At 36.2% G+C, this 23,594-nt stretch overlaps 1 protein-coding gene across 2 annotated transcripts in view; it reads left to right on the forward strand.

Annotated features, from left to right (window-relative positions):
- The window catches only part of prtg (protogenin), a 72,837-nt gene that overhangs the window by 29,160 nt on the left and 20,083 nt on the right, over positions 1–23,594 (forward strand). The window contains exons 3-12 of one of the 2 annotated variants that reach the window (XM_004912700.4): positions 671–815; positions 1,329–1,462; positions 2,485–2,538; positions 2,760–2,897; positions 3,089–3,247; positions 4,091–4,250; positions 5,031–5,278; positions 7,278–7,442; positions 9,480–9,785; positions 10,019–10,207. In XM_004912700.4, coding sequence (XP_004912757.1) covers positions 671–815; positions 1,329–1,462; positions 2,485–2,538; positions 2,760–2,897; positions 3,089–3,247; positions 4,091–4,250; positions 5,031–5,278; positions 7,278–7,442; positions 9,480–9,785; positions 10,019–10,207 — 1,698 coding nt within the window. The remainder of the gene's footprint in view (positions 1–670; positions 816–1,328; positions 1,463–2,484; positions 2,539–2,759; positions 2,898–3,088; positions 3,248–4,090; positions 4,251–5,030; positions 5,279–7,277; positions 7,443–9,479; positions 9,786–10,018; positions 10,208–23,594) is intronic. The other variant, XM_002940254.5, reaches the window with a different exon arrangement.

Raw genomic sequence — 23,594 nt, forward strand, 5'->3', positions numbered from 1 at the left:
GATTTTTTCGGATTCTTTACGAATTTTTCGGATCCAATACGATTTTTGCGTAAAAACGCGAGTTTTCCTATCCTTTACGAAAGTTGCGTAAAAAGTTGCGCATTTTGCGTAGCGTTAAAACTTACGCGAAAAGTTGCGCATTTTTCGTAGCGTTAAGTTTTAACGCTACGAAAAATGCGCAACTTTTCGCGTAAGTTTTAACGCTACGCAAAATGCGCAACTTTTTACGCAACTTTCGTAATGGATACGAAAAACTCGCGTTTTTACGCAAAAATCGTATTGGTAACGAAAAATTCGTACAGAATCCGAAAAAATCGCAAAACATACGAAAAAGTCGCAAAATGTTCGTTTTCAAGTCGGAACTTTTCCAATTCGGGTCGGATTCGTGGGTTAGTAAATCAGCCCCTTAATATAAAGACAAAATACTCAATTTGCAATAAAGAGCAACATAAAGCTCCTGTAGAGTGAGCTTGTACTCTTACACCAAATACACATATTTCATGCCTTTAAAAAGTGCACAACGATGGGAATGTGGCTTAGTCCCAGACTAGAGACTTGTGGGTTAAGATTTGTTTAGGCACAAAATTCTTAACTTGTATTATGTTGTTGTATAAAAAATAATTATAATTGTTTGACTTTAACTGTATTGATCTATGCATCTTTCTTTCAGGCATGTCAGGATTTGAAGAACAACCTGTGTCTGTTCAGGTCCAACATGGAAGTGTGGCTCGATTCTCCTGTAAGATAACAGCTAATCCTCCAGCAGTCATTACCTGGGAAGTAAATCGGACTGCTCTGCCCCTTGCTATGGACAGGTAAGTGTTTAATAATATGTTACATTTTTTTAATGTGGTACATCGCTACATGTTTGTAGGTTGTATTGTATCAAAATTATTTTGTTATACATTGCAGTCTTTGGAGCACAGTTTGGCTGTATGGCCTAGCCCTTATTTCCAGTGTATGAGTGGGTCAAGCCTCTACAATATTATTGCTGAGTTGAGAGGAGGCTCAAAAACAGAGTTGCGGCACTAGTATTGCCAATGTCCATCTGATTTTCTGTTTGGTGATGCCTGACAGTGCACATTCACATTGCATAGTTGGATAGTTCTACAAGTTTTGCCTCCCAATTTTCCCTTGCTGTAATCACAGAAAAAAATATTAACCTGTGGAAGTGACCATCAATTCTGCTCCATATCAATGCAAGAGTCATGTGCTTCATTCTTTGTGGGCTTTATTCTTTCAGTGTTTGACCAAAACTCTTTAGAAGGTTGATAATGAAAGAGAAATCACTTTTCTTCCCTAACTGGAGCCATTTTCTTGTATTGAAGGATAACTGTGCTATCAAAAGGAGTTCTCCAGATCTATGGAGTCACGAAGAGGGATGCTGGGAATTACAGATGTGTAGCCACCAGTGTTTCAAACAGGCGGAAGAGCACAGAAGCTGTGCTAACTGTTGTGCCAGGTATGATGTAAATGGCACAGGCACCACAGCAAAATGCTGTGATGGCGTTGGGCTTGGACAGAAGCCCACAACTTAATGTTTATCATTTTCTGTGTTAATTCCTTTAGATTTGAAAAGTAAATTGTGGATTTATTTATTTTTTAAATCTTAATTTATATTTTTTAACAAGTTAAACAGATTGTCACAATTCTGTAGATTGCTAAAGTAAGAAATAAGGGAAGAGAGGGTCTCAGATGGGAAGGAGAAACAGAAAAGTGAGAGGAAAAGGGGGAACAATAAAAATAAAATATGCATTGACAAAATATGAGATTTCAAATATCAAATATTTGGGTTTATAGTTAGGTTCGGGGGTCTGTGTCTGCTTTAACTATGGTCGGCTTGTTGGAGAGTCAGGCTCACCTATTTGAGTCTGTGTAGTCATTTCTCTTTTTAGGGTGAAGAGTCTGAAGTAGTAGTTTGCCCAGCTAGTGGATATAACTAATATAAGTCCCATGGTAGCCAAATTTTGTTAAAAATCATGGTTCGGGATGGATTTATTTTTAAATAAACCCAGAATATAATGTTTTGCCTAATAAAAGAAACAAAATTCTAAGCAATTTATATACATTCATTACATATTTGTAATGTTTTTTGAGTTATTTGTATATATATAATTGCTATTAAAACCAGTGTTTGTCCTTTTCTATTCTCTGCCCTGGTGGCTCTGACTTTTGAAACAATGTAACACAAGCCAGCAGATTGACTGACTTGTCTTGCTGGAGGAGACTGATCTTTTCAACATTGTTTTAAAGGAAAAGTAACAACCAGGAGTTCAGCAAATGCTGCTTTCAACGGCAATTACATTTACAAATAACTTAAAGCACTGAAATTTTTTTAATTCATATTGGAAAGTTGCTTAGAATTTTGTTTTCTTTTATTAGGCAAAAATGTATTTTTGGGGTTGACATGTTCTTTAATCAATAGTAAAACATATTTTGAACATAGTTTTGTATTGCACCTTCATCCACTATTCTTTTTACAAGGAGAGAGACTGAATCCAAGGCACCATCTTTCCCAAACACAACTCACTCTGAGAGGTTGGTGCATTTTGTGAATTTGTCCACACGATAAAAATGTAAACTATCTAATACAAGTGTCAAAAGGTATTTTGACTGTTTTAGCTCTATTTTTGGGTATTGAGTAAAGGGGCCTCCTATAGTATGCTAGGAAGAAGCTTATTCTATAGAATTTACCAGTGATATTGTTGGACCCATTCTATCAGTGAACTAAGCTGGTTATTCCTTCTTTTTTTGTCCAGCTAAGGAAAAGAAATATTTTCAGAAACCAGTCATCATTGCTCCTCCACAGAATATAACTACCTCTATGCACCAGTCGGTCACTCTGGAATGTGTGGCTACAGGGAACCCAAAGCCTATTGTATCATGGAGCAGGAGGGGTAAGATTTCATTTAGTCATGTCAGCATGAATATTTCACCCCGCTTCTACCAATATATGTGTACATGCCCAATATATGTACTATATTTAAGTCTCGTTGTAATATAACAAATTGTATAATTTAAGCTGTTGGTCCTCTGTTTTATTGTTACAACTCAATTTAGCTTTGTTTTTTTTTTTATCTTTTTAAAGACCATAAACCAATTGATGTGTTTAACACACGAGTAGTTGGAAATGGAAACCTCATAATATCAGATGTTAAGCCGCACCACTCTGGGGTCTACATTTGTCGTGCCACCACTCCCGGTACACGCAACTTTACTGTTGCAATGACAACTGTCACAGTTCTAGGTATGTTGGATGCTTTTTAGGCTTTGTAGACCATTTTTTTGTCAGGACTGGTAAAATACACTATTAAAATATTTACAGTGCCTAAGTGATAACATTATTTTGCATAAAAAAGCAAGTCAAAGCAGCTTTATTTATTTCTAATTTTTATTGCCCTAGTACTTAGCTTAATGTGCTTAGTACCCTATTATATTTAGCCAGGCATGCAGGGTGCTTTAAAGGAATACTGTCATAGTTTATAGGGCTTCTCCAGCAGAATCATGCATTGAAATCTGTTTTTCAAAAACACAAACAGATTTTTTTCATATTTAATTTTGACATTTCACATGGGGCTAGCCATATTCTTCATTTCCCAACACTTTACTGCTGAGCTGGAAGTTGGAGTGATATCACCCCCCTCCCTTTCCCCGGTTACATGGGAGTAGGAGAAACAATATGTTACCTAAAAGCAGTTCTAATGTGTAGCGCTGGCTCCTTCTGAAAGCTCAGAATCAGGCACAATGCAATGAGATGGCTGCCTACACACCAATATTACAACTAAAAAATACATTTGTTGGTTCAAGAATAAAATTTTAATGGTAGAGTGAATTATTTGTTATGTAAACAGTTTAGTTATAATAAAAAGTATGTCATAAAAATCATGACAGTATCCCTTTAAGATCCTTTCAATGTAATTAAAACCGGAAAAAAAAATTAATTAGCCATATAACAAAGGTGTTTAATGGTGTGGACATCATTGTTTAGAAATACTGACAGATTAGGGCTTATTTATGAACCAAATACTGCAAACTGCAATAACAGATTTGCTAACTATTTTCTTCCAATTTTATCTTCACCTCCTTAAAGCACCTCCATCCTTTACTGAATGGCCAGCCAGTTTGACAATGCCACGTGCTAGTACTGCCAGATTTGTATGTCAAGCCGAAGGGAATCCAGTTCCAAAAATTTCATGGCTAAAGAATGGCCAAAAAATTAATTCCAATGGCAGAATTAAAATGTACAACAGGTATGAGAAAAACATAGTTTTGATTGTCTAGATAGTGATTGATAGCATGATAGAGGAATAGCAGTGGGAAGAAAGAGAGATACTAGTGAAGCGTGAAGCACCCAATACTGCAAAATGTGGATGGCTATGATTACTTTTTTGTTTTTACAGTCAGCTGCATTGATTTCATTGCAAGGGATTTCCAAGAAATCCCTTGCATTCAGCTTCACATAGATTTTCCTTGTTCAATAGTTACTGTGTGTGTTAAGAAATGCAGATATCTTTAAAGAAATACAGATAGGCCTGCTCAGGTTTATCCATCTGTTTATGATTTAAGTAAGGCAGACCCGTGTTGGTGTCTGTAATTGTGACAGGAGTAGCACCAGCCATAGAGAGAAAAAAAAATATAACATTTTTTATTTTTCACAAAAGACCTGTGTGTGCTGGACTATATTAGACATAACTATTTCGTTTCCTGAGCACCCAGGCATTGCTGGTTTGTTACCTGTTGTGCACCTGTTTTTGTATATATATTATATATAGAGAGAGAGAGAGAGGAGGGATAGATTTTGTCGTTTCCTTGATTAAAGCTGAAAAGAGTACACATAGTTTAATTATTTTGCCTTTAATTGGACTGAATTCATCTGAATTGGACATAAGCAAACACAGATTTTAAGAATGCTTTGAATCTAGGTTTTGGTTTGGAATCTGTTTTTTTTTTTTTTTTGAAGGATTGTGATTGGATCTTCTTCTCAAATAAACCAGCTAAGATCCATTGTACCTCTATTTTTCTTCCTTTAGTAAACTGGTAATTAGCCATATAATGCCTGAAGATGATGCAGTGTATCAGTGCATGGCAGAGAATAGTCAAGGATCTGTTCTTTCTCGCGCACGGTTGATAGTCGTTATGTATGAGCACAGACCCAGTGCTCCACGTCAGCTTCGGGCTGAGACAATGTCCAGTTCAGCCATCATTCTCTCTTGGGAACGGCCTCTGTATAACTCAGAAAAAATCATTGCTTATTCTGTGCATTACATGAAAGCAGAAGGTAAGACTAAGTGAACTGAATTGTGAGTATATTAAGAGACGATAGATTTCTGACAGCTGCAAGAGGGTTCACAGTTCTTATAAGATTTTGTTCTCCAAAGAATACAGGCATATGTCCCCTGCTGAATAAAATGTTGATCTTAAATTTGATTTGAGCATCATTTATTTTGTTCTTATTGATATATTTAGTCTGTTTTCTTTTTGTTTACTAGGCCATATGTGATTTCAGAGAACAAGGCACCTTGTTTAATGCTAACAGTGAAATATTTAGCATGCCTTTTCTAGATATAAGTAATTGTATTTCAAGCATACAGCTCTCATACATAAATCATTGATTTATTATGCATAGAAAAAATACAGTAGCCATATTCACATCTGTTTTTGCATTGCAGAATAGCAGAGCAACCAGAGCCATAAAATATGACTTTCTAAATTTCAGTATTCAGAGCATCAACATCAGTCTTTCCTGTCAAAGAGATACAATGAGTTTCATAGTTAATGTTATAGTTTAAAAAAAACAAAAAACTAAGCAGGTGCTTTTATATAAGAAAAGAATAATTAAATGAAAAATAATAGGATAGGGTAGAAGGTAAATGAAAACTCTGATTCAAATAGATGAGTGTATTAATTCATTGTAATCAATTAGAAATGACTACATAGGGTGCGGTTATTCTGTTTGCAGGCTGCTCTTATGTATCTTTGTGGCCGTTTCATCATCCCTCCACATGAGGCCCAAAACTGCGTTCCATCAAAGAACAGGGCCCTTTAATTTCAGCTTAAGGATCTTGTTTAGCAGGTCAAAAATCGTGCCACAACATTCCTAATTAAGAAGCCATCAACCGGTCTGTTGTGAGATGCCAGTAATCTTGTCTAATTAAAATGCTTTTCAGTGTGTTCACAAATGTAGGAAAGCTTAATAGCGGCATTTGCTCTTAGTTTTGTTTATAAACGTAATGGCAGTGGAAGGCTATTGGTAGTTTGATTAAGTGGACATGCATTTTGGTGTGAAATAGTCTTCTGCCACTTTCAAAAATCCTATTCCGCTTACCAGCTCCTCTGTATGGGAATTAAAAATACCACAAAGGCAATCACATCTGTGCACCCCTCTGCATATTTTAATATGAATTGCTGACATCCTAAGCTCATTAAGGCTCTGATTTGTAAAGCACATTTTCTTTCAGAGCTTGGGCTTTTATTTTATCCCAGTGTCATAGTAGATCTCAAGAACATAATCTTTTTTTTTTTTTGTCATAAAGCTTTTTGTGCTTTTTTCACATAACTGAATTTGGAGAATTTACAATGCTGAATGGTGTGAATTGGAAAACGGGTTTGTTTATCCCAGTGTTTAATTACTTAGTTTAAAGCTAAAGTTAAAAGGATTTAAGATGTTTTAATGGGAAAAGTATTAGTCATTTGTTTAACAAAACTTCCCTAAACGTGTTGTGACGAGTTACTGGACACATTTGCATAGCAGCTTTAAAAGCCTCCTTTTTAATTTAATGAGAAATCGTTGTAACAAAACACTGCTTTTGAGATCATAGAAAAGTACAATGCTTTTAAAGAGAATCCTTTAGTTTCAACAAAAGAAACATTTTGATGTGGAATAAACAATCTCCTCCTCAGGAAGCAAATAGCTACCATATAATTACATTATAGATACTTTAGGATAGAAGTGTACATTTTTATATTTGTTAAACAAAAATAAATGCCATTATATGGTGTTATCATTTGGTAGTCTGCCATGGTATATTCAGCATTTTATATATATATATATATATATATATATATATATATATATATATATATTTTTTTTTTTTTTTTTTTTTTGCTCCATTATATTGAATTACCCAGCATAGTTTTCATGTTTGTTTCTAGTAGCGCCATTCTGCAGATTCATAAACATTGTTTTTCATATGGCATTAATTAAGGAATTCATGTGTCTGTTTTTTGCCTAGAGTATGTGCATTTCATACAATTTTTTTGTTCTGGCCTTTTCCTAGGTTTAAATAATGAAGAATATCAGGTGGTAATTGGAAATGACACAACTCATTACATCATTGATGACTTGGATCCTGCCAGCAATTTTACCTTTTACGTTGTAGCATATATGCCAATGGGGGCAAGCCAAATGTCTGATCATGTGACACAGAGCACTCTTGAAGATGGTAAGATAGATGTTACAAAATATTCTGTGTAACATTCACCTAACCACAAACAATGAGGCTAGTAGAAACCACTTACCAGTTTCAAGACCTGTATTAAGGATTCTTATAACTTCATACAGGTCAGAAAACATTTATTGATTTCTAAATATCATTTGTATTTTTCTGGAGAATTACCTGTTAAAATATATTGGTAGTATTTTAACAGGCAGTGGTAGTTAATGATTATCCCATCTTTGCTAGGTGATCAGATTAATCTGTATTAGATCAATTTAAAAAGATTAGTTCTGAGTCAATCTAATTTGACTACATTTGTTGTAGCCCAGATGAACCCCACAACAGTCATGGATTGATTGCAATCGATTGATCCATATTTAGTAAATCTGGCACTAAGTGATGTAATTTAATTAACATCACTGAATTTTGTCTATATGTTTAAAAAAAAAATCCAGAGGTACTTGAAATTAAAATATATGGTTAGTAGAAATCACCAAGCCTTCAGCCTCATGCCTTTATATTACTGACGACATCACTAACTAATGACATCACTAAACACAGTTTATAAGGATATAGTTTACATTTTTTGGCTCTTGTTTATTATAATGATATTAGACATTTTCTGGAAGTTAAATCACCTGTATAAAAGCACATGGGCTAAGCCATATGAGTTTATATGGTTTTCAAACTCTCTTAATATACTTATAAAGTAAGGGTAAATTATTCACTGTGTTATTAGTAAAACAATTAACATGATTCATGAAATAAATGCATTTATTTTTTATTGTTGCTAAATAGCCTGTTTTAAAAAATCAGATTCTGAATTCCACAGTCCAAGAACGGATGGCCCATAAACCACTGTACTAGTAGCTCCTTAGCAAACAAAATAAATCTAAGCACCAGCACCCTTCCCCCACCATATATTTACCATATATAAACAGAAGTCATATGCTTGATATAAACATACTAATTGCAAGATATTGCCGTAAGCCATACAGAAAGAATCCATACAAAATTGAAAATTATGCCATGCTACTCCGGGGTCTTGTTAAATATGGATAATCTTTACTTTATTGAGTTGACATTTTGATCCAGAACTTGGATTATATACATAGATTCAGGCTGGATGAGCAAATCAATAAGGTAAAGATTACCTATATTTAACTATTTAGAAAAAAGAACTTATATACATGCGAACACACACACACATTATTATTATTATTATTATTATTATTATTATTAACATTCATTTATAAAGCGCCAACATATTCTGCAGCGCTGTACAATAACATATATATATATATATATATACAGGTATATACATGTAGTTGTGTGTGTAAAAACGACTAAAACATTGATTGTACATGCATGCTTAGGGGCAGATTTATCAAAGTGTGACATTAAAGATCAGCACAGAAAAATTCCCTATTCTCCATTCATAGGAACCAGTTGGTGAAAGTTTACCATTTGATAAATATGCTTCAAAAAAATCCCATAAGAATAAATAGAGAGTGGGGAATTTTACTGTGGTGAGCTCTAATTTCACACTTTGATAAATATGCCCATTAAACTCTGATAATTTTTTTTCTGTGGTTGTTAATTGTTACCTCTAAATAACTTAAATTAGGTGCCCATTTTTACATTTCTTGTTTTGGAAGCACAGAGACAGTTTTATTCCAAGCAGAGCCTCCTACAGGCTAGCAGTCCACATGGGGCTACCAAATAGCCAATTACAGCCCTTATTTGGCATCCCCAAAAACTTTTTTAATGCTTGTGTGGCTCACAACAGTTTTTACAGATCAGTGTGGCTCATGAGTAAAAAAAGGGTTTGAAATCCCTGACATAGAATTATACAGGCCACTTAATCTTCTAATTTTATTGAATGTATTACAAGTCTGCACTCTATTACAATTACATTAACTGTGAACAACCACTCTCTTCAAAAATAAAAATTGTAATTTGACATCATTGTTAAATATGTATCTGTAATCTTCCCCATTGATTTTTCAATGTCAGTCTAGTAAATTAATATATATTTCTCAGTTCCTTTAAGAGCTCCAGAAATCAGTTTAACAAGCCGCAGTCCAACAGATGTCCTTATTTCTTGGCTTCCTATTTCGGCCAAATTCCGTCGGGGAAAGATTATCCATTACAGACTGTCTTATCGAATGAGCACTGAAAACACCACCCATAATGTAGAGCTCCCGGGAAGCACACATGAGTATTTCTTGGAAGGCTTGAATTCTGATACCCTGTATCTAGTCCGTATAGCTGCAGCAACTAAAGTAGGATGGGGGGAATCTTCTGCATGGACATCTCACAGGACACCTAAGTCTACAAGTATAAGAGGTAAAAATGATTCTCTACAGAACTAGCAGCAGTTTAACAGACCTTAAAATTTAGTAAAAACAAGTGAATTAGGGGATACAGTTGGGAATAGAAGTATTTGAAGGTAAATATATAAAAATGGCAGGTATGAGGAATGTTGATATAGTCTGAATTTATTTATTTATTTCTCACATAACATAAAAAGGAACTTTATGGATGAGTATCAAAACTAAAAAAGAGTTGTTTCTCCACAGCACCGAGGTCTCCGGAGCTCCGTTTGGACCCCTTGAATTGCACAACCATAACAGTCAGATGGCAGCAAGACCCTGACGATACTGCTACCATACAGGGCTACAAACTGTATTATAAAGAAGAAGGACAGCAAGAAAGTGGGCCAGTACTTCTGGATGTGAAAGATTTTGATTATAACATAGGAGGGTTAGGTAAGTGTGTTATCTTTCCTAACTTTTGTATATCTGACATGAAACTATCCCCTGAGTAACAGGGTATCGTAAAAGTGCTATGCGAAATTTATGTGGTTTTCCTCCCCTTCTCACTGATGCCATCAGCATTCTAGCCAACTGGTTCACAAAAATGTAACAATGTTATCATTATTTTTCCAATTTATATACTGTGCTAAAGTTGCTGCGCTTGCTACTAAGCAGGCGCCTGCTGTTGCTGGGATTATGGGGGATATGCTGCCTGAGTAAACATTAGGATTTATTTGCATTTTTTTGCACCTTGCAATGAACAAAATGAGCCTTAAAATGTGTTAACAAAAGAGATAGGAGGAAAAAACATAGGGAAGCATGATTAAAGCTGAAAAGAGGAAAAACGGAAGGGAGAGAGAGCAAAAAAGCATGGAAAAACAATTATTTATATAGCAGTAAAGAACGTTCATCCCTGTTTTTAATTGCTAAGCCCACTAACTGTAAATATCAGAATGCAGTTAATATTTCATTTTAGATATAACTTATGGTATATATTTGTATTCTTAGCACTTATTTTAGCTAAAAGGCTCATAAGGGCTGCAAGGTACATAACTGGAGGGCTTTGTATTGTACATATGGTATTTTCCCACCTTGGGGAGATCTATCCTTCCAGCATTGATTTTGGCCCCCTTTAAATTTGACTGATTTTAACTATAAAAGTGTATTTTAGTGAATTTTAGTTTCATATTTAATTTGAAAAGGACTTTTTTATACAGATTTTTATGTCTGGGTGACAGGTCCACTTTAAGGTTATGATTCATTATACTACTACTACTATATTACTATTATAACTGTGCAGTAATGAGAGCAAGAGAAGGAGGTTTGCAATGTTAAAGTGGCTACTCCAAGTGGAGTCAATGAAAATGACACGTAGAAAGGCTGAATAGACACAGAATGGTGCCTGATTAATCATTACCACAGGAAAGCAGTGAGTGTGATTCATGAGCAAGGGCTCTGTTATAGCACAGGCTGAGTTTTTGAATCTCATTTCAATCTCAGTTGGTGTGTGATAGGAGTTATTTGTCACTGTTTCTTTAGCTCTGCCTCTTCTCTCCCGTCCCATATAATAGGATGCTGCTGGAGTAGTGGTTTTCTTTTAGGCAGTTGGTCATCTTAAGCCTTTTATAGGTCAATGGACAGTGAAACAAGAGAAGGAAGCCTGACATTCTGCAAAGCAACTCTACAGGCCCTTGGTATTGAATACTGGCTTATCATGTATGTGCAATATTTACCTAAATATTTTGCTACCTGTGCCCCACTCCTTGTCTTGTTGAGAGCTTGCAGCAAGCTTTATATGTAGGGGTGTACATGTGATCTCCTTAAAGGCAGACACATATAACAAGGCATATGTATTAAAGCAACAAGATTTTTTTTTTAATTTTTACAAATAATTTACAGACTCCTTAGTGATTGCAGTCACCCCCCCACAAACATACAGGTCATTGTCCTTTATTTACAAAAGTGCCAGCAAGTTACACAAGTAATAATTGTAGGTCTTACAGAAAATTAGCAAGCAGTTATAGAATAAAACACAAGAGCTTACAGTCTAAAGGGCACTGATGTTTATGCAAAATGTGATTCTCTTTTTTAAGCAGCATGATATGGCTGTGGTAGGGGATCCTGGCAACTACATGAATTCACAATTTTATTATGGCCAGGATTTTGTGTTTTCAATCCACCAAAGTAGTTTAAACTACTACAATTTGCTTTTCTCAGTCAGTAAATCCAGTGACCGACTTTACGCTCCAGTGTTCTGTATCAGCCATCAGATTGGTTGGATGGATAACATGCTCAGTGAATAAAGGCGTTAGATAATGGTTGAATGAAGCCAACCTGCTTGAATCACTTAATTTTGTAATGCAAGGCAGATGGATTATATTTGCTATGAAATACTCCAGCATTACAAAGCTCCTTTAATGGAAGGTAGAAGGTGTTATGTGAAGTCTATATTAGACATGCCAGAAGCCAGAATTAAAGGCTCCGGAAGTTGTTTTTTCATCTCTCCATTTGAATTTGAATGTGTCAGTATTTTAATAGGCTTCTTTATGGCCAGCACTTTGAAGATCGGTTGTCCGGGTTTCATTAAATTCTCTAGAAGTAAATGAATTATGTGGCCATTTTCATTAGACTGAAGAAAGCTTTTGTTGTTCTTGAATTTATGCAAAGTACTCTGTGTCAGGTGGCATTCTGCATATACAGGCCTTGGGGTACTAAGTTTGTGGAAAGGAAAGGGCGGCTGCTTTAGTAAGAGGCCAGAGAAGAAAGGAGATATAGAGTGGAACTGATAATGTGTTGGAAGCAGAATGAACCACTGGAAGTAGCCTATTAAAAAATACTTTGCATTTCAAGTGCCACTTGAGTAGGATTAAGAAAAAAACATCCCTTTTAGCGCAGATTGAAATGTTTGCTGACCCCTTATTTCTGCTTTCCAGTATGAGAACGAAGAAACCTTAATCACTCAGTAATATATTTTTATACATGAGGAAAATGCTCTTTAGGTATACGCTAAACTCCTAATAGCCATCAATTAAAATAAAGAGATATAAACAAAGGCTATGAGGAACAACTATAAAGCACTGTCTAATGACCTATTTCCTTGTGTGTTTTGACTAAACACACTTCAGTGTCAAGGAATAAACACATTTTATTGTATACATGTAACCTTTTATACCAGGGGTGCCCAGACTTTGTCATCCTGTGATGTACACTTTCCACCTGGCCTCCGTCATGGGATCTACCTTAATAAAATAATGCAACATTTATTATTTGGCACAAACTGCAAGAAGAAGTATCACTCTTGCCCCCATATGTAATTAAACGTACAAAGTTTACCCCGGTGCAGTAACCCATAACAACCAATAAAATGTTTGATTTTAAACAGCTGACCAGTTAATGCTACCTGCTATAGGTTGCTATAGGTTATGGCACCCGGGCAAACCCCCTTTGATGTTTAATATCTAAATACACATAGCAATATATAAATGCAGTGCTAAATTCACATTTAATGCCCACAAAACATTATACAACTGCCAACATAGCAGTACATAAATGCAGTGCCAACTTTAAGTTTAGTGTGAAAGGATTGTAGTACTTTTTACTTTCTTTCGTCACAGCCCACTCTGTAGCGGCTGCACTCAATAGCTTAGTTATGTTGGGGAAGCAAAAGAAGCGGTGGGATGGCTTCCTGCTTTATTAGTATACTAGAAACTTTAAAGTGATCTACTGGAAGACCGCAGTCTACCTCTTGGGCGCTCCTGTTTTATACTGACAAAAGACATTTGTGCATTTGTGTTCTTTAAATATCAACTGAAGAAATCCTTTCACCCTTCAAGGAAGATAAAATGTACAAACTATATCTGTTTATATAAACAGGACCACTGCATGTACAAAACAGAGAGAGAGAGAGAGAGAGAAAGAGCTGCATACCCAGAAGGCTAAATAACTTTTAGTTATATTATACACAATTAAATGCAAACATAGAATAAAAATGTGAGATAGGATTAAAGAATTACCTTTAAGTACTGAACAGCATTAGTCTTTGTTTCGGAGCACAGAAATCTGTGCCTGCTTCGAAGACTATAGCAATGATTAGTCAGTGCTATATTAATAAGGGCAGGAGGGGGAGGCACATAGGCGTCCCCTAACTGTAGAGTGCAGCAATCCCCCGAGTGCACATGCTCAAATGACACTAAGAAGTACGCTCTGGGGAAAATTAAATGACCCCAAAGCTTTTTTATATTACATTTTTGCAGTGTCATAGATATGTGTGTGTTTTTGAAATGCAGTCTTTAGTAGTTCTGTGGGTGGAGGACAAAATATGCTGTATATCCCATCATTCACTAGACGAAACTCCCTGCACTTGTGGGTACACTTGCTTGGCAAGCATCTGTAGTTTCTCTGCAGTTCGAAATAATAATTGCCTCACCAGTGAACGCATCCACATTTACAGGTCATCACTACACAAGTGTTTGGAGGGTGATTTTAAAGGGGCAGTATGCCCCCCTTTTTCAACATGAGCTCAACAGAGAAGGCTTGTTCTGAATATACTTTTTGCCTTTTGTTTCCTGAGATAATCAAGGCAAACAGGGAACCTGAAGCTTCACAATGTTTGGTTTTTAACCTTCCTTTAACCTTTGTTGTGACTGTTCAGTTAGCAGGGTTCCATTATGCAGGGAGATTTATCTGTGTACTGCTACTTTAAAGGAACAGTAACACCAAAAAGTAAAGTGTTTTAAAGTAATTAAAATATAATGTGCTGTTGCTCTGCAAAAAAAATGGTGTTTTTGCTACAGAAAAGCTACTATATAAATAAGCTGCTGTGTAGCCACGGGGGCAGCCATTCAAGCTGGAAAAAAGGAGAAAAGGCACAGGTTACATAGCAGATAACTAGTAGATAAGCCCCATATAATGTTGGTTTGTCTGTTATCTGCTATGTAACCTGTGCCTTTTCTCCTTTGAATGGCTGCCCCCGGGGTTACACAGCAGCTTACTTATATAAACTATAGTAGGGTTTCTGAGGAAAACACACCAGTTGTAGCAATGCAGGGCAACAGTACATTATATTGTAATTACTTTTATACACTTTCATTTTTTGGTGTTACTGTTCCTTTAACATGCAGTAGCTTCAGACACCTTGTTTGCCCTGTTTATCTTAAGAGATATCAAAAGCTATAGTTTTTGTGTAATTAAAATAAAAAGTATGGTCAGCACAAGCCCTATGTACTGCACTCATGTTTAGCAAAGCACTGAGCTGCTAATGCCCTGTGTGCCCTTGCCCTAAAGGAACATTAGAAGGATTCCTTTGTATCCTTTCACTGCAGGAATAAAATGTCAGCACATAGTTTAACAAAAAGCATCATCTCTTGTGGGACTGTTGGGGTCAGTGGGTGAAAGGTGATAGAAAGGCAGCAGATATACCACACATATACACAAAACCACTCTTTTTTGTAGGTCACCAAGGGATCATGGTTAGCTGCCTTTACCCTTTAACGGTTGCTAACATATATAAATATATATATCTCACTCAAGTACTGCAAATGGCATTTGTTGCGCAGATGTTTTAAAATGAAATAATCATATGTGTGGACCTGTCCAAAAAATTGCTTTGATTTCTCCAAAATCACTAGAATTGTAGCAGTAATGGTAATAATGGTGCTCTCTGTTAATCATCTGTAAAGGTTTTCTACTGATTGCTTTTAGAAATGTTAGCAACTAATCTAATATTGTATATCCAGTGTGATTAATGTTTATTACCATACTTGTATTTATCATATCGGTGAATTGTACATATTGTAGAACATATTCTGAATTTGAGTTTAGGTTTCTGTTATAGGGAATCACACCTCACTAAGAAGATAAGAGGTATGACCACCATGTTCTCTGTCATTTGTTATTTACTAACAGTTATTCAGATAATTTTAGTTTAACATATGCTGCAGGCAATAAAGTCACTGCAGCTTTATTTCACATTTAAAAATCATCATTTAAAAAGGGGACCTGTCACCCTAGGAAATAATTCCAAATTATTCTCTATTGTGTTTGTCAAGCAAAATAAACTTCACTTACACTATAAATTAATAATATAAATCTTGTTTCCTTCAGTGTTGGAATTACACAATCACAGCCAGTAGGCAGGCTCCATTTTGTGGGCAATGTTATTTAGGCAACTTTTGTATCACCCCAAAATCTTGTTTATGTGCCAGAATGAGCGACCTGATGCCCAGGCCATTGCACTGGCTACACAATTAGATGGTAAGGAGGGAAGGGGAAAGTAAATGCTGAATGGAAAGTGAAAGTAATTGTCTGCTCCACCTCTATGCCTAAGGCATAGAGGCGGGGCAGGCAATATATGATTGACAGCTGGGATTTTTAAATGACTTTATTGTGGGTATGGATGTGTTCATAAAAAAAGGAATTTGGGTTTAATTTTTAATTTTATTATGCAGTTGTTTATGTCTGGGTGGCAGGTCCCCTTTAAATGTTAAAAAAAAACTGACGTGATTTTACTGCTGTGGAGTGTGTGCCCTTTTTTGTATTGGCCAATTGGATTCCCCCTTGCTGCAGTGAGTGACCTGTATTCTATATTATTTGCCTGTGATCAATTTAATTGAAGGGCCTGGGGCAGGGGCACCCAAATTAAACATGATACTTAGTGAGTGCTGAGTACTTTTTAGCCCCGATTTAAACTAAAGGTTGTGTGAGTATCCAAAGTCCTATATTAGGTTTGTAACCTCTGCTGGAGGGCAAAAGTTTACATAGAATCCATTTGTATTGCAGGGAGATTTAAATATATTAGTGATGCTGTACTTTGGCATGAATGGTATACCGGTAACAGAAAGCAGCAACATGCACAACTTTGCTCCATCTTGATTATGTCATGCGAGCATTGTGTTAGCTATGTGTTTAATAACCCTCGAAGAAACAGTGGGTGAGTAGCCAGGCCATAGTGGTGCAAAGGAACAGAAGATGTACACCTAGTGCCTTTATAGCTGACTGCAATTACAAAGCTTGTGTGTTTCTAAATGTTTTCAGAGTAAAAGCACCTTGTTGAGTGGCGACTTCTCACAACAGGGCTGACTATCCCAGGGCATTTCAGCTTTAACTGAACTAACATCAATAGATGATGGCTGTCAAGAGGTGATGGTTTTTATAGTTCAAAGACAGCTGGTGAGCACAGGTTAGAAAGTCCAGTCTGACAAATTTAACCTGAACATTTGTCAACAAAAAAAAAACCAAAAAAACACGGCACTCCCATATCAGCCATTCTCTATCATAGCATTATCATACATATCCTCCATCTACATTCATCTACTTTCGTGATGCAAATGAGTGTGAAAGTTTTTTATCGAGTAAACTGTAATATTCATGATCAGTAATAATAATAATATGAATCATGGTCAGTAACAGTGATATCAAACACTCTTACAGTACAACTTTCTTTCATTTGTAATAGTGCAATAATATCCATATATAATATTATGTTATGTATAACATTAAATAATATGTTTTTTTTATCAGCATAGAAGGAATTTTCTCTTGTTGTATGTGTAAAATGTAGGACACAGCAGGAAGTAAGGAGCCCAGGGAAAATTACCTGCAGCCTGCTGAGGGGCACAGGGGGGCTTAAAGCAAATGATAGGAAATGCAGTATTATTGCATTCATAACTGTTTAGCAAATTGCTGAATGAATAGGACTTAAATATATATATGCACAAAGGATGGCACTCCGCTACATAACATGCCTTGGGTGGTAAAGGTCCCAGTGTGGACCGAAACATTACGTAACGTGTTCATGCTGTTTTAAATACATCTTTTGTTTTTTCACAAGCAAAACCTGCCCACTTCTTCTTTCTGTGACTTATCTGTGACTTCTTCTATCTATCTATTTATATAGCATAACTTTTTATTTACATACATAGTGTAAATAATGTACATAATTGGCTATCCATACATGTGTTGTAGATATATTATATCCATTCACAAGCACCTCTATGCTGGTTTGTAAGTTGTTCATGGATCTGGTAGCAGATATAGCTTTCATCAAGGGGGTGAAGACAATATTATTGTAACAGTTAATAGGGTGGTCCCCCAAATACTCAGCGCTTCTTGGTGGAGTTCTTTGAAACCAAATCTTCAGTATAGTAGAAACTGTGTGATCGTGTGCTGCCTCCTCATAAGAACAACCCTCCCTTTTTAGATGGGTCTCAGATGTGTGTAATCGTGTTGATGGAAGCGCATGGAATTAGAGAAAAACAAAAGCAAAACTAGTGCAATACGTACAAAACTTTCTTTGTGACTAAAACGCTAAAAGATTTTTAGCATTCTAATTTGGTGCGAAATGTGCAAATATATTAAGTGAATCGGACAATCAAAAGTGCTTATATATCAGCCCAATGCAGTGTATCACACCCACACGATGTGTCCAAAGTATATGCTCACCAGATTTAATTAAAATAAGAGCATGTAGAGAAGTCAATTCGGCTATTGATTGCAGTGCATCCTTAGTCCTCAGAGTATATGGAATGAAGAGGAATCGAAAATAGTATAAAATCGTTTAATATGTAAAATAAAGCCCCTGCACAATGCAGGCTACTTACAGTGTGAAGCAGTATATCAGACACAACAAAAAGCCCAACGCGTTTCGCGTGCTCACGGCACGCTTCCTCAGGAGCCTCAGGAGCAAATGCCTTTTGCTCCTGAGGAAGCGTGCCGTGAGCACGCGAAACGCGTTGGGCTTTTTGTTGTGTCTGATATACTGCTTCACACTGTAAGTAGCCTGCATTGTGCAGGGGCTTTATTTTACATATTAAACGATTTTATACTATTTTCGATTCCTCTTCATTCCATATACTCTGAGGACTAAGGATGCACTGCAATCAATAGCCGAATTGACTTCTCTACATGCTCTTATTTTAATTAAATCTGGTGAGCATTTACTTTGGACACATCGTGTGGGTGTGATACACTGCATTGGGCTGATATATAAGCACTTTTGATTGTCCGATTCACTTAATATATTTGCACATTTCGCACCAAATTAGAACGCTAAAAATCTTTTAGCGTTTTAGTCACAAAGAAAGTTTTGTACGTATTGCACTAGTTTTGCTTTTGTTTTTCTCTAATTCCATGCGCTTCCATCAACACGATTACAAGACAATATTATTAACACAGTAAAATGGGGAATTCACAGAAACATGAGATGATGCTTTACCAACTGCAAAAATGTTGCTCTTATTTTGCTGCTAACTGTACCTATAGTAAACTATTGCAGTTAGTGCAAGCAACAGAAAAGACGTCAGGAAATATAGACAACTGTTTAGTTTTCATCTTTTATTTTTACTCCCTTCTAGTTTATAGGAGTCAAAATACCTTCTTTCACATTTTCCAACAATAGCACTGTTTTGCTGAGGCAGCTACACATTGTTACTTATGTTGCTTATGTGTGCTTCCTTGGGATTGGATGCAGTAATAGAAAATGCATGCTCATCTTCTTCATGACTCATTCTGTGTTTTGTATCTTAAAATCTGTATGAATGCATACTTTAATCTAAGCACAAGAGTTGTATTTGTTTAGATACGGAGAACTTCAAGTGACAGAAGAGATTGTTTGTTTAGGCCCAATGTGTGGTTTGGGGTACTAACATGGCATATTTTGTGGAATGGATTAAAAAATAGATTGATTCAATGACTGGGTTCTGCGCAGGATTTATGAGACATGAATTAAACAAATGTTAGTGCAGATTACTGCTGACATAAAATAGAACCAGGCTGCTGGATGCTTAATGCAGGGGCATGTGCATTGATGTATGAAAATGATCTGTACTGTGTAGATGTTAATGGTGGATGCACAGATGGTCTGTGGGGTTGCTAATTTTCATGTTTAGTCAATATGTATACTCATATAGTCCAAGGATGTTATGCAATTTACATAATTAAGAGCTTGTTTCATTGGCTTATTCAGATCTTCTGATCTTTAAGCTGTGGAGAAAAAACACGCTGCCAAACTGACAAAATAGATTCTATCAGTACATAGAAGAGTTTTATAACCCTGAATTGGCTTGCTGATCCCCAAGAGGCTGTACTTTCTGTTCTTAAGCTTTTAGTGAGATGCAGTTTGTTGTGCAAAACACACAAAACATGCAATAAAGGAGAATTAAGGGTAAAAACAGTCACTGACCATATACCAGTTCTCCTGCTCTTAAAATATATTAATCAACCCATGGTGGTTTCTTTCAGTGCAGTACTCTGGGACTTCTTCCCCATTCCCCCGACAGGTGCATAAGTAGGAAAGAACCTCTTTGGATGTTAATGTACTGCATATGAGAAAAAAACATGGCGGCCATCAATTTTAGACACATGTTTGAAAAATAGGTTTAGTATTATTAAAATGCTTTGAATAAATAGCTTTAATAATAAAAAATACATTTTAAAAAACTGTACACCACTTCACCACTTTCAACTTCCAGTAACAAGCCAAACTGGAGGCTTCTGCATGGAGTTTCTGAAGATGAAAAACAATTGTCTCATGAGATGCTTGTTGGAGAATGCTGCAGGCAACATAGCCTGATTGACACTCACTTTCTTGGCAGCCAGTTCCCTGTTTATACCAAAATAGGGGTCATCTACAAATTGTTAAAGAAATGTGATTCTGTATAAAGTCTTATATGTAAACACTAGAGTATGAAATCTGTTTTAAAACCGGCTAGTAAAGGTAGGTAAAGAGGTTTCACAGACACAGCTTTGAAGGATCTGAATAGATCATATTTAAGTTCTACAGTATTGTATAACATTTTTATACATGGATCTTAACTAAAAAGCCCAAATATTTTGGGCAGATAGTATTTATGACAAATATGTGTGATGGATAAAAAATAAAGATATGTGAGAACTACTGTCTAAAAAAATATATATATGTGTGTGTGTATAATTTATGTTTTGTTTGTATTGTGTTGTTGTTGTTCAATGCCAGATCAGAGTATGAAAAAACACAATTGGATTTGATAAGAGAGGTAATAGGGAAAATGAAAAGCAAAGCAAGACATCATTGTAAAGGTCTTTTAACAAAACTCCCCTGCAGAAAATTAAATCAGTGTTGTCCATTAATCATACTGCATGCCAAACCTTCAACCCCTTTCAATTGTTCCCTGTGAATGGAAAGAGCAAATCAGTTGTGTGAGGCCCTCTCAAGGTCTTAAAAAGTCAAAGGGGAAGACTTTAGAGAATGCCACAATTTCCACATGAAGGAGGGGAGAGTGGTCAACAGGAAACATTTGCTGCCCTAGGAAGAATTGCCCATTCTCCATATTACATGACCACAAGTCATCCGTGGTAACCAACATTGCTTTCTTTGCTTTTTTTTCTTTTTCCTCCTTTCTTTAATTTCTGTATGGTTGGGTAGAAGTGTGAAGAGGCAATGGCTGGACCTTCATAATGTCTGCTTAGAGGATAAATTAGATATCCCATCCTGCTGGCAAATGTGTACAGTGATGTTAAAGCAATACTGTCATAGGAAAACATGTTTCTTTTTCAAAACGCATCAGTTAATAGAGCTTTTCCCACAGAATCCTGCATTGAAATCTGTTTTTTAAGTCAAACAGATGTTTTTATATTTCATTTTGAAATATTACATGGGGCTAGCCGTATTCTTCATTTCTCAGGGTGCCACAGCCATGTGACCTGTGCTCTGATAAATTTCAGTCACACTTTACTGCTGGGCTGCAAATTGGAGTGATATCACCCCCTCCCTTTCCCTCCCAGCAGCCGATCCGCAGAACAATGGGAAGATAGGAGATCCCAGTAGATATCAGAATAGCACTCAATAGTAAGAAATGCAAGTCTGGCTTGGGACTCCTCCAGTTACATGGGAGTAGGAGAAACAGTTAGGTTACCTGCAGTTCTAATGTGTAGCAATGGCTCCTTCTGAAAGCTCAGACTCCAATATTACAACTAAACTAATATTACAGCTAAAAAAATACATTTGTTGGTTCAAGAAAATTTAGAAATAAAACGTACACCATACAAATTATGACAGAATCCCTTTAAATTAGTCATAGTTAAATTCTGTAGGGAGAAAATAAAACATTCTAAAAAATAGGTATGATGTTTCTTTTTTGCCAGATATAGCATGTAATATGACAACAGAAACATATGCTGCTATGTAATTTGACATGAATCAGGGCCATGTTACATTTTTATTGGGATGGATTGAGGATTATCAGAAAAGACAAAGTCCTGCTGTTCTGATTGTTTGGCAAATGGAATAATACAGTTGCTATACATGTGCATGCCCCCTTAATGCAGTATTCATCTGATTAGTTAGACTACTATACAGATCGGCAGTGGCATGCCAACTTTTGTGTGGGTATGGATTTAGTTGTTTTGTGATGGCTGCATCTCTTTTGAGACTTAAACCCTTCTGAATCCTCCTAAATTCAAGAACCACAGAATTTATACTAAGGGGCAGTGGCTTTCCTTAAAAGCGCCAGTCCCCCCTGCAAAAAATCTTAAAAGGGTCTTGATGCAAACAGTCCCTCTTTCACCCCCCCCCCCCCCAAGGTTCACTACCTGCTTGCTCTGTGCCACTAGTTTCTCACTGAACTTCAAGGTAGAAGAGGGACAAGGGTGGGGGGACTACGAAACAATGGACCCCACAATCTGGGCCCCCCTATTGCCCGGGCCCATCCCTGTGACTGTGGGGTCTGTAGTAAAAATATTTCAATAGTTGTCTCAGATCACATATTATAGATAATGGGAATCAGTAGGCTTATGGTAAATGTGAGCAATTATTGCCTGGAAATGGTCTACCAATATTATAGGGGGTGATAGTTACATGTATGCCCAAAGCATCATATTTCCCATAATCCATAAAGGGATTCGATTTGAAACAATCTTAAGACATTGTTCTCCCAGCAGACATAAGCCCATGCCCAACATGATGTATTTGTGTCTTACAATACTATTCTATATGTTGCTGTACCCTACCAAACATTGTGACAGATTAATAGGGTTTCTGATGGTCATGGATTTTTGGGAGAAGTGTGCTTATTTCTGTAGCAGTTTAAAATTAAAACCACTTCACTGGATACTGCTTTGAGATTGTCATAGGCAAATATTAGAATTTGTCTGGAAATAAAACACTGTTAATAAGCCACAGTGAAAAATGTAAACTGAATGTAAATGTAGCATTACTGCACATGCTCAGCAGCTATCATACCTTTTCACAATACATGTTGTTTTAAAGCAGCTTTACTGGTCTTCTGCAGAGTAGTTAAAACTCCCAATACTAATGTGTTTTAGCCTTGGGACAAAGCATTAGTAACACATGAGAAAAAAAAGAAGGCCCTATTGTTTTCAAAAGGTCATGTTTTACATAAGGCCACAGAATTGACCCAACTTTTGTTTGACTGATCCCCATATCCATATGTACGTCTATAGTCTTTCTGCAATTTTCTGTTTTTTGGTTCAAAGGGCAAGTTATTCTTATTTTAATTTTTGAAGCAAAAACATTTATCAAAAATGAATGCTACAGGCAAGCAGTCATATGAATTCCTTCATGCAGCTTTTCATTTTTAGATGTGTCTCTGCTTACGGTAAATTGAGGAACTTCCCAGCTTTATAAATAAGTATGTCTCTTTCATTTGTACTGTTTTATCCATCATGGATTATGTTACCCACTAATGTAAAACATAGCTTTTCGTTAAGTTATAATATGATCTTTTACTAATGAAAATCATAAATTATCTATGGGAAGAGATTGTCTTTAATGTCCTTTATTTATAGGCGCCAACATGTTTACACAGCACTATACACTTTTCCTGCCCCAGTGGAGCTTTCAGTCTTA

The sequence above is a fragment of the Xenopus tropicalis genome, chromosome 3, assembly GCF_000004195.4.
Source record: "Xenopus tropicalis strain Nigerian chromosome 3, UCB_Xtro_10.0, whole genome shotgun sequence".
Taxonomy (NCBI): domain Eukaryota; kingdom Metazoa; phylum Chordata; class Amphibia; order Anura; family Pipidae; genus Xenopus; species Xenopus tropicalis.